This window comes from Gopherus flavomarginatus, chromosome 4 (assembly GCF_025201925.1).
Source record: "Gopherus flavomarginatus isolate rGopFla2 chromosome 4, rGopFla2.mat.asm, whole genome shotgun sequence".
Taxonomy (NCBI): domain Eukaryota; kingdom Metazoa; phylum Chordata; order Testudines; family Testudinidae; genus Gopherus; species Gopherus flavomarginatus.
The window spans coordinates 171,833,067-171,845,214 of NC_066620.1; the positions used below are offsets into that span (position 1 = coordinate 171,833,067).

Consider the following 12,148-nt stretch of genomic DNA (forward strand, 5'->3'; position numbering starts at 1 on the left):
ACAAGTGTATAATGAACTTTTGTTTTTTAGATGTGTTCTCTGTAAAGTTTTCATGTTATGAATAAATGTGCTTGCTTAGAAAGGGCTGCATGGTAACTTCTGACTGCTGGCAATTCAGCTGTTTGTAGCACTTGAAGAGAAAGATCCTGGCCTGTTTAGGTAGTCTGGCTTTCTGGGGATATCACACTGTTGGCAGGGAACTGTGCAGCCTCAAAACACTCAGTCAAGAGTCAGATAGATCCGGGTCTCTAACCAAGAGAAAATGACAACTGAGAAGCCGGGAGCCTAGAGTGGGTGCCATTGGTGAACCCCATGGAGAGGGAGCATGAGGCAGTTGCCCTAACTACGACACTGAACCCTCTAGTTCTGATGGTAATGGATCACATATGATGTACTGTCTCATACGCTGCTCAGCAAGTTAATAATAAATTTAGGCAGCCTAAATGGTGAGGCATCAATTCCTTAGCAGAAATAAAAATATTCAAAGTGCAAAATTAGCAGGACTGTGTGTATAATTAGACTTAAAAAAACCACTGGAATAGGCTCATCTCTTACATAAGCAGAAATTGCAAAAGAAATTCAGGACACATGCACTTGCTATTGAAACCAGTTCCAGTAGTTGTTTATTATTATGTTTACTTTATATTACTTACCAATACCATCAGGTAGCACCTCAAGTAAATTCTGAGAAGCGAGCAAATCTGTTAAGGAAGTCAGACCACTGATCTCTTCAGGAAGTCTTTCCAATTTATTTTCAGACACATCCAGACATAGCAGGTTTTTCATATTTCCTATTTCCTACATCACATTTAACAAAACAAAAACAAAAACAATCCCAAGTCAGGTCCAAACTTGCAACACCAAGTCAAAGTTTCCTACCACACTTAAATTCCACGAGGTACTAAGGAGGAAGACCTCTTTTCTAAATGCTGGAAGAGAACCATTTTCATTTTGGGAAATATTACAAAATAACAGCAGCTTCTTACGATAAAAATATTGACTAGCACAGGCTAGATAATTTAAACAAAAATGTTTCCATCTCAAACTTTGCGTACATAATAGGAACCACAAGCCAGCAGTATAAGTGAAACGTAAGCCAAAATAGTCTTTTTCTTAAGGAAAAACTCCATGTAGTTGTTTCTCAGAGTTACAGAACTCAAATCCCACATACGAAGTCTGTCTCTCCCAAGTAACTCAAGGCAAATTATGATCAGCCCCTCTTGGCTGATATTTCAACATACAGTAACTATCAACATCTAGATATTTCATATCTTTTTCCTTCCTTTGCAACAAATGGAGAAATACAAATCAGAAGTGCTGCACTAGCAAGCTTATAAAGCTATAAAATTATACCAATTACTTAGTTTTGACAATGATATAGTTTATCTAAAGATCTGACTGGAAAAAAGTGACACCTCTTATTTTTATATTTTTCAGTACACCCTCACTGTGAATATACTCCTACACACATTCTGTCATAGCTGACTTTAATCATCAAAACATTCAGCACTGCTGTACCAACACAGCTGAAAATAAAGATAAAAAATACAACAGCAACCATAATACTTCATATATAAATGTCTACAGAGTAGCAACAAGATCACTGAAAATCTCAAGATCGATCATGTTAGATAGCAAAGATTTTTCTATTTTCTAATACTTGAACAACGAATTACATAAAGTAAGTTGCTCATAAAGCTTTTTCTTAGGATTTTTCTATTGGACATTAACAAAACCCACCAATTATTGCTAAAAATGGCTGTTGAACTTCAGATGTCCACAGAAAATCTGATATGGCAGTCTAATTGGAGCCTCTTACAAGTACTTACTGTAGCCAGTCTTAGGCCACGTCTAGACTAGGGGAGGAAAATCGATCTTAGATACGCAACTTCAGCTACGTGAATAACGTAGCTGAAGTCGAATTTCTAAGATCGAGTTACTCACCCGTCCAGACGGCGCGGGATCGATATCCGCGGCTCTCCGTGTCGATTCCGGAACTCCGTTCGGGTTGATGGAGTTCCGGAATCGATGTAAGCGCGCTCGGGGATCGATACATCGCGTCCAGACTAGACACGATATATCGATCCCCGAGCAATTGATTTTAACCCGCCGATACAGCGGGTTAGTCTGGATGTGGGCTTAATGACGGAAAAAGGCAGACACTAAGCTCACTTGCACTCACCATTGTTTTTGCATTGATTTTCAGCATGCAAGATTTCCACACCACCCACAGTGGACTCAGCATATAGAATAACAGTGAAATGGCTGGATTTTTTGGCTTGAATCTTAAAAAAAAGCTGTTCTCTATGCGCTACGGACAGGGAAGCTTAACAGATTACAGAAATACCTTAGCTGTTAAGGCCCCTCATCTTGCAACTGAAGTCAATGGGGTATTTGCTTGCATGGATCCAGTTGCAGGGCTGGAGTCTCAAAATTCTATTTATGGTGGGAATTTTATTACAGTGTAAAGAGGAAATAAGGTATTTTAAACAGCAGAAGAAAGCTACAGAAGAGGACAGTTCACATACAACTGTGATTAATTGCATTTTGACAAGTGTGAAGAGTGAGAAAGTCAGTTGAACTGAATACTGGTCTCCCGATCGCTAAGCCGTAAACACTACAGACTGAGAATAACCAATTTCTGGAAGAGGGAAAATATCCTGTCATTCATCAGATAAACCCTTTGAAGCCTATCAGCCGTTTCTGGTGCATATGACAAAGGCATCATGCCCAACCTTCTAAAGCTGAGAGGCAGAAATCCTAAAGATAGTCGCTGAACTTTTCAAAAAAGCTTATAAACTTCAAAGTTTAAAAACATATCCCCCCCCCACAAAAAAAGCAAGTTTGATATTTGTACCTTAGCCACAAAGAATTTTTTCTTCACACATACTTTTTTCATGAGAACTCTACTTTACCTGAGGTATTTCAGCTAACTGGTTTCCATCCAGCCAGAGATCTTTAAGACTGAAAAGTGCACCAATTGTTTCTGGCTGCAAAATGTAAACAAAACAAAAGAGCAAAAGGAAGTTAGGGTAATTCAGAAACAAGCAATGCATACAACAGAAGAAAAACTTGTTGCCCAGGCGACCTGACACATTGATTTGAATACTATGTTGTAATGCTTGATCTGATTTAGAAAACGTAACTAAGTATGACCATAAGTTGTCTGTATTCATTACATATTTTGGTAAGTATCCAATAGGTGATTTATGTATTTGACTAAGACTATGTTAGACTAACAAGGGGACTCCACATTCTCTGACAGTTTTTAAACACCCTTACGTGCAGAGGAGAGACAGATAATAGTCTAGCAATTACAACCTATTAGACAGAAAAAAAAATGTATATTCAAGTGACCCCATACGGGGTCCTCTTTCTTGTTTTACTTACCTAAAAAATTAAACTCCAAGTTATAGCTCCCAAAACAACTCTAACCCATCCCTTTCCCACTCCCATATATATACACATAATATTGTGTATTACTGTCATATTTGAATGCCATAAGAATATACGGGAGAACACAGTATACCACAACCGTGTAATTAGAGTTGTTCGTGGAACCATAATTGTAACATTAATATAATTTAAGTTTTTAGTGTAATCACTAAAATATGCTTTAAAAAGAGCCAAGTATAAGCATTTTTGTTTCTGCGCAAGAGCCGTATTTCATATTTTAACACACAAATGAAACCTCAGTTCAATCTTGAAATGACAAAAGGTAAGTACTGGGGCACAATTGAGGAACAGAGAAAACAATCTGTGTTCCCTGCTTTGTTTCTGCAGAGAAAGATCTGTGGGGATCTTTCCTTTTTTGCAGAAGAATAATTCTACCACAAATTAATAACGTATGGTGAAATACCAGATTGCATGTCACATCATTTTAATAACGACAGTAATAGTTAGGATAGGGACATAAAAGTATCAAGTATCAGAGGGGTAGCCGTGCCAGTCTGGATCTGTAAAAGCAGCAAAGAATCCTGTGGCACCTTATAGACTAACAGACGTTTTGGAGCATGGGCTTTCGTGGGTGAATACCCACTTCGTCGGATGCATGTAGTGGAAATTTCCAGGGGCAGGTGTATATATATGCAAGCAAGAAGCAAGCTAGAGATAACGAGGTCAGTTCAATCAGGGAAGATGGGGCCCTGTTCTAGCAGTTGAGGTATGAAAACCAAGGGAGGAGAAACTGGTTTTGTAGTTGGCAAGCCATTCACAGTCTTTGTTTAATCCTGAGCTGATGGTGTCGAATTTGCAGATGAACTGAAGCTCAGCAGTTTCTCTTTGAAGTCTGGTCCTGAAGTTTTTTGCTGCAGGATGGCCACCTTAAGATCTGCTATTGTGTGGCCAGGGAGACTGAAGTGTTCTCCTACAGGTTTTTGTATATTGCCATTCCTAATATCTGATTTGTGTCCATTTATCCTTTTCCGTAGAGACTGTCCTGTTTGGCCGATATACATAGCAGAGGGGCATTGCTGGCATATGATGGCGTATATTACATTGGTGGACGTGCAGGTGAATGAACCGGTGATGGTGTGGCTGATTTGGTTAGGTCCCATGATGGCGTCGCTGGTGTAGATATGTGGGCAGAGTTGGCATCGAGGTTTGTTGCATGGATTGGTTCCGGAGCTAGAGTTACTAGGGTGCGGTGTGCAGTTACTGGTGAAAATATGCTTCAGGTTGGCAGGTTGTCTATGGGCGAGGACTGGCCTGCCACCCAAGGCCCGTGAAAGTGTGGGATCATTATCCAGGATGGGTTGTAGATCCCTGATGATGCGTTCGAGGGGTTTTAGCTGGGGACTGTATGTGATGGACAGTGGAGTCCTGCTGGTTTCTTTCTTGGGTTTGTCTTGCAGTAGGAGGCTTTTGGGTACACGTCTGGCTCTGTTGATCTGCCACATCATCACCAGTTCATTCATCTGCATGTCCACCAATGTAATATACGCCATCATATGCCCACAGGCCCACAGCTATACTCTGTAGACACTTAGACTGTAATCAATTCCCCATTAACCTTCTCTTTTGTTAATCTCAATATATTGAGATCTTGGAATCTATCACCATAAGGCATATTTTCCAATCCTTTAATATTCTTGATGCTCTTCTCTCAACCTCTACAATTTATCAACATCCTTTTTAAATTGTGGCCACCAGAACTAGACCCAGGATTCCAGCAATGGTTGCACCAGTGCCAAGTAGACAGGTGAATTAACCCCTCTTCTCTTACTCGAGATTCCCCTGCTTATGTGTTCCAGGATTGCAATAGCTCTTCACTGAGTGGGCACTCCACTTCAGGTGCACATGAGCTGCTCTGCCTTTGATTGGAGACTTTTGGTAGCAGTTCCCCTTCAGGCTTTCACATCCTCATGCCCTGTACCAGTTTGGGAAATTTCTGTTCTGGATATTTTATTTCCACATGAAACACCAATAACAATGCCATATTCCAGTGATAATTTCTTACCAAGTTATAAAGTTCATTGTTTCCTAAATCAAGTTCTTCTAGTCTCTGTAGGTGGGTGAGTGATCTGTAAGCAAAGAGAGAACCCCATTAGACTAGACCATCAGAACCCCTAGGTACTTGAATGAGCTCTTTCCACTGTATAACCATATGTTCTTCTAGAAAATGATTTTATTGGGCATAGATCACGTATATTAACATGATACTGAAGAGTATTGGGTTTGTCAGTATAATGTGCCTCGGAAGCATAAAATGCACTATAATTTATCAGATCATTGTCCATTCTGCTAATCATCAGTCTTAACCATGGTCAATACCACATAATTTAGAATAAAAAGTTGAAAGCCTCCACAAAATGGATCCAAACCAATTTACAGCTGGATGAAAATTACTTACACGACCTTACATTGATCATATTAAATGGTTTATAAAGCATGCAGGTCAAGATTTGACAAGTCCCTCATCTGCCTACTCACCAAGAGCAAATAAAGATTTTTTCCCTGATTAATAAATGTCTTAACTCATCAGCTTGTGCAGAATTTCAGCTTGAATTAAAAAAGAATTTGAGCATTTATGGCTTTAAAAGAAGACTTCTGAATGTGAACAAACAACAGAGCTTTCCTGACATGCTTCAGAACAGACCCCTCCTTTGGAGCTTCTGCTTACCTATCCCCAAGCTGCAGCAGCATGAAGACAAGACTGGTCAGTTTCACTACTGCTATTCAGAACTCTGAGCAACAGTAAAACTGTTCATTTATAAACAGTTTTACTCTGATGCTGCATGGAAAAATTATCTATTCATACTCTACAGTTCATTGTGGCGTTTGAAGCACCTTTAAGGCTCATGAAAGTTACGAACAGCAGCAACTGGGGAACTACTGGATATATCCACAAGAGAAGAAGACTAAAGAGGATGAGACAGGAGCAGAGTATCAGAGACACCTATCCTCTGATAGTAGCAGCCAGGAAGCCAAGAGAAGAGACTCTTTACTCCCTTAGTTCCTCAGCAGTGAGGAGACTTTGGGGTACTGGGAAGAAAGAATGGAAAAATCTTCCTCTTCCAGTAGCCAAAAGGGAGTAAGGAGTTCAAAAACAGTCACATGTCCAAGCAGGGGCAGACACACAAAAAAAGATGACTCCCTGTACCTGGTGCAGAACAGCACCCCAAAAGAAATCCTAGGACCTTCTTTCTTTCACAAAAGGAGTAGGGAGTGAGGTTGAGTTTCTAATTAGATGTTGTCAGGGGATGTCAGAGGCTTTCATTTCCAGGTTTGCAAAGTTTCTCTAAATTACTCAACCTCTCATGTAAGTGCTTATTTACACTTTTTCTAAAAAAATGTAAAGCTCCACACAGATTTAATACAGCTCACATGGTGAATGTTAAAAGTTTTGAACATGAGATCGACCTTCATTTGCGTAATAATTAATATTGGTCATGAAATGATTCCAGCTTCCACCTCTTGAATAATTTGGCATTAGTTTAGAGTATTTAGCTATTCAGTATATTCTGCACATTTCTATTACACTGAAGTATTCCACAGGTAAAACTGATTTGCACACAACCTTGGGACTCCTGTTACTAACCAGTGATGAACAAAGTTCCTGAGCAACTTGCTATTTATTAAGGGAGAGGTACAGCCCGTAACTCTTCATTCATTATGCAGGAGACTGAAAACACCTTGTATTCATCCACAAATTAAATGAGGGCCAGAGAAAATATTAACTTCAGCCTTTTTTTTTCTTTCTTTTTTGGGGGGGATGGCATATATTAAAGCACACACGACCACAGACACACATGCAATGGAACTTACTCAGGTAAGTATGTCAGCAGATTCTCTCTTAGTTCCAAGGAAGCCAGGTTAAAAAGGCTAAAAGATAAATAGTAATTTTTGAATCCATCTTAAGATATTTTCTTTAATAATTTCAGTAACTAAGGAAAAAGGAAGTTTTTATACGGTGTATTCCAGTGATCTCCAATGGAAGTCATCCCCCAATAATTTCTTTTTTTTAAATTTCCCCACACTCCATTTCACATGATTGCCTAATAGACTAAAGAGAGCAATTTTAAAAATTAGACTTTTTTTTTGTTAGAAAACAAATCAAGAAAGGAAGCAAGCAATGCAGGAAGTAACACCCCACATCGACCCTTTCTATCAAAGTGAAAGTGGTATTAAGCTACCAAAAAGTGAATGTAGGTTTTTTCAGTCATTATATGAAAGTAATTTTACTTATTGGCTTTTAGATTTTGACATGTGGGCTGCAACAAGTTACAGCAGCAGCAACTAAACTAATCTCTGGCTATATACAACTTGGCAACTATGGCATGCTCATTATCATAAGGGACAGCATGTTTCTAAGCCGTTCGTTTACTCCATAACCCAGGCTTTTACTAACATCACCATAGTAACATTCAGATTTTCCAGAGTTTTATTTATAACTAAACGGAATACAAGGAGTCAGACATTATCCCAATGCTATAATCAGTTTTAATCTTCTAGCATCCCAGGAAAAAATAAAAACCAGATATTGTATCTACAAATAAAAAGCAGTTCTCTACAACATAATATGCCCTGCCTTACTTGAGTGCTAAAGGTTTAATTTTGTTTTTGGACAAAGTGAGGTAAAAAAATAAAGTATTTGTAGCTACTACTGCAAAAAGAAATGCAATCACTGTCCTATTCTTCAGTCAAATCTGAATTCAAACAAAAACTAAATTTAAAACATTTCTAACATTGATTATATCCAACATTGGAGAATTTATTACTAGAATGAGGATACATGAAGTGAATGGGCACCTTGGTATAAAAACCCACCAGTGAGAATATTTGCAAATAAAAGTTTTTCTTCTGAATCAATACAAGAAACTGGTGGATCACGTATCCACAATGATAAGATGCTAGTACCTTGACTAGGATTAACTGTGTACGAGTTTAGAATCTAAAGTAACTTTTTAAACAGAGTATTTTAACTACTGCAGTGGTTCTCAAGCTTATTTGCCGTCCCACCCCCAGTCATGTGTGTCTGTAGCCACTTACATGCCTTTCTGCCCCACAAGTACATATACTGCTGCCCAGCTCTGAAGGCAGCGTTGCGACACCAGCAGCACAGAAGTAAGGGCGGCAATGTGAAAATATCACTTTTCACAGCAAATTTAGCAGCCCATTGCCACCCACACTTCTGCGCTGCTGCTGCCACCCCAAGGCAGACAGCTGGAGTCCTTTTGCCACCTCCCAGTGAGGTAGTGAGGGAGGGCAGGAAAGGAGAGCCCAAGGCCAGGCAATGGGACTGCAGCTGTCCCCCTTATCCCATCCCCCACCTCCTTGGTGTGCACGGCCCTTGTACACGAGCCCCAGCTGCCTGAAGCTGACAGCCGGAGCTCAAAAAGCCACATACAGCTCATGCCTTCCTTGATATGTTATCGCACCTCCCTTGGGAAGCTCACTCTACAGTTTGGGAACTGCTGAAACTACTGCAACAAATTACCAAGGAGTATGTTACATTCTCTACAGCTAGAGTCTCTGGCTATCTCTTTGGGGGGAGAGGAGAAAAGTTGCAGCAGCAGCCCGTGGCAGGAGTAAGTCCCGCCAAGCCTGAGAAGACAGGGTAGCCCAGGCATCCTGAAGCCTTTAAGAGCAGTGACAGACGAGGTGGGCAGCAACTCCTTTGTGCAGCGCTGTGAGGGAATAGAGACCCAAGGTCACACCCAGCCCCCAGGAAGGAACAGCCTCTCAATTTCTAATAGGGAAGTGGACCAGGGCTGGGGGCCCTTCTTCCTGGATGAGGAGTACTGGGCAGTACACAGCTGCAAGCAGCAAGGAACTCTAAGGCAGAACCCACACCTTGGCTTGTGGGAAAAGAGGACAGAATGATGCAGGGGGACTGAAGCCGAGATACCTGCTGGGGTCCTATACCCTGCAGCAGAAGTAGATTCCCACAAGCATGGCTCGTGGCTGGAGGGTGTGACCCAGGGTCCCTTCTTCTAGGAACACAGGGCTCAGACATAGAAGCTAAAGTTGGGGGAAGACGATTGTCAAAGCATAATCGTGTTAGTCCCTCTCTGCAGTAGCTTGTAGTTAGTCCAGCTAAGACCCTCGTGCTGCAGGGGTTGGACTTGCAGAATCCCTTCACAGAGGTGGGGGGGGCTGGCAGCAAGCCTTCCTCCAACACCTCAGAGATAGCTGTATACCTGTCCCGCCTTCAGGGCCAGGGCAGCAGGAAACCAGCCCCATGCAGAAAGGAACAAGTTGGCAAAATCATTGGCACCTCATTGCCAAAAGGCTAGGGGCACAACTTGTCCCAGCACATCCCTGCATGGCAGAGCCAGGCACCTACAAAAGGGTATAGTGAACTGAAACACTCCAACACTAGGGGACAATACATCTAACAAGGCTTCACTCCCTCCCGCCCCCCTTTCTACAGGGGGGCTCATAGGGGACATAGGCATTGATGCCAAGTGATCATATGTAGAAACTGATCAACCCCTGGGGGCCCATTTGTCAAAGGATATTATAGAAAAAAACTGGAAAGGAGAGCATGTGAGCATGTTCACCCTTCTCTTCAGTGAAAGCCAGATTGAGGAAACAGGTGGGGAGGGAGGGAGGGAGGGAAAGACGACGACAAACCGGGCAAGCTCAAAATGGCTAGAACAGTAGAGAATTGGATTGCAGCCTATACATACATACATACATACACACACACACACGTGTGTAATCTGCAAAACAAACTGAGCCAAGCATCCCAATTTTCATAATATTTGGATGTCATATCCAGAACACATGCCACAAATGGGGGTGAGGCATGGTTAAGTTACAATGAAGTTCAGACTTAGGCAGCAGAAGAGCCAAATCTCCCATGGGGTAAGAACAACCATGCCATGCAGGCCAGCATGTTTATACAGATAGTGGATTACCAGTATCGAAACCACAAGCTTCAAAAACAGATGTCAGGTCCAAGTTCTGTTGTGCATTTTTGTTCCTGCTGCAAATACAAACACTGATATAAGAAATGTGAAAGTCAGCACGGTGCCCTCATTTGCTATGGGGCGAAGAAAATGCCCAATATGTCAGAAAGAGAGGCTGTTAGCAGGGGGACAGTACTCCAACAGGATCAGTGGGAGGGAGGGGAAGTTCTGGTAAAAGCCCCAGCCCCAATTATTTAGAGGTGTTACTACCATCTTATGTTATCCTAACAAGATAGTTGAGGCTTATATATGGAATGAATTTTGGCCAGGTTTTACAATCCCATATGAGGTAGCAAGATTTCATGTGTGGGTAGAAAACTTGAAGTCTGTTAAAGGATTTGAGCAAATAGTTCAGGAAAAAAGGTTCAGGTGGATGTAGCAGCTAAGTAGGTAGCTGGCCCCTTTTTGATTTACTAGTGCCCGACTGATAGATTCACATCCTGGATGTGGTGCGTAAGACACTTGAAGGAGAGTGCAGGATTATCTACCATTTATTCTACTCTCAAGGCTCCTCCATGCATCACAATGTAGACCCTCAATTGTGTTCAGTTTGGTATTCCTCAATACCAAATAAATACAAACCACATAAAACAGTGGCAAGCGATGGTTAGAGAATGTGGACCGGGTCACAGTCAGCAGGTCCAGGCTTGCATTACAGAGAGCAAATGTGCTGTTTAATCAAGGAATGATGGATGCCCTTGAAACGGAGGCATTCCAAAACTGATGAAACAAGAAAAGGGGCCACAACACAGCTAAGAGAATGCTTGGCTGAATTAGTATGTCTGTAAAAGCTGTCAAAGCCTTTCTAGACACATGAAACCCGGAGCCAGACCCACTTTTTGTGCACAAGGATGGTGGCTACCTGACCAGATACAAGTTTGCTGAGGTAACGAAGGCATTAGAGCTTACTTACATCTCAACTCAGCAAACTTTGGCACACATTCCTTCAAGTTTGGGAAGTGACATCTGCAACATTAAACGGTTTGACTCCTGGGGGTCCAGGCAATAGACCGCTGGAAATTGGACCTACGTTCACCCTATGGATAGTATACTGGGGCACGCAAAGATAAGGCTGACCTCAAAATTTGCAGACACTCCATTATGCACTGGGCCTGCAAAACGGCAGCTGTGTTGCTGCATTCATTGGTTCAGCAGGAGGGACATGCGAGATCAGCTCATGCCTCCTCTGGTACTCACTGATGGGCCAATTACAATCACCTAGTGTCCTGGATATTGACCTTGGTGAAAATCATGGATCTTGCAGGGGAATAAATTTGAGAGATAGGATTCAGGGGGACGTGGGATGAATTAAGCATCATGGCCAAACGTAAGATTGGTTTAGTCGGAAAGGTTCATGACACGAGTTTGGCAGGGAGCGGTCGATCTAATCTGGTAGGTAGGGCCCCAAAGAATGTGAACTTGAGATTGCCAGAATCTTTCCAGTTGCAGGTGACTCAGAGATCACCCACTGGGACATTTGGAACAAGCAGCTTGAGATTTTTATGGATGGAGTGCACTTTTTGGACACCAGAGCTGACATCTGGCTTCAAGACATTAGATTGGATTAGGCAGGAAACAGGTACCAGATAGTGGGACTAGGGATGGAGCTCATAGGTGGAGCCCCCAGAGGCCTTTGCGGATAAAGGCTAAAAGGGCCAGCTCCCAGAAGTAACAGAGACCCAGGATTTTGCTGTTAGACCTTGGGCCTCTGGGAGAAGGGGAGATCTGAAGCC

At 41.9% G+C, this 12,148-nt stretch overlaps 1 protein-coding gene across 1 annotated transcript in view; it reads right to left on the reverse strand.

Moving 5' to 3' along the window:
• Positions 1-12,148, reverse strand: part of LRRC1 (leucine rich repeat containing 1) — a 150,773-nt gene that overhangs the window by 25,812 nt on the left and 112,813 nt on the right. Inside the window, exons 5-8 of the mRNA XM_050950799.1 lie at positions 7,267-7,323; positions 5,459-5,522; positions 2,916-2,990; positions 654-798 (exon numbers count right to left, since the gene is read on the reverse strand). Of these exons, the coding sequence (XP_050806756.1) occupies positions 654-798; positions 2,916-2,990; positions 5,459-5,522; positions 7,267-7,323 (341 nt within the window). The remainder of the gene's footprint in view (positions 1-653; positions 799-2,915; positions 2,991-5,458; positions 5,523-7,266; positions 7,324-12,148) is intronic.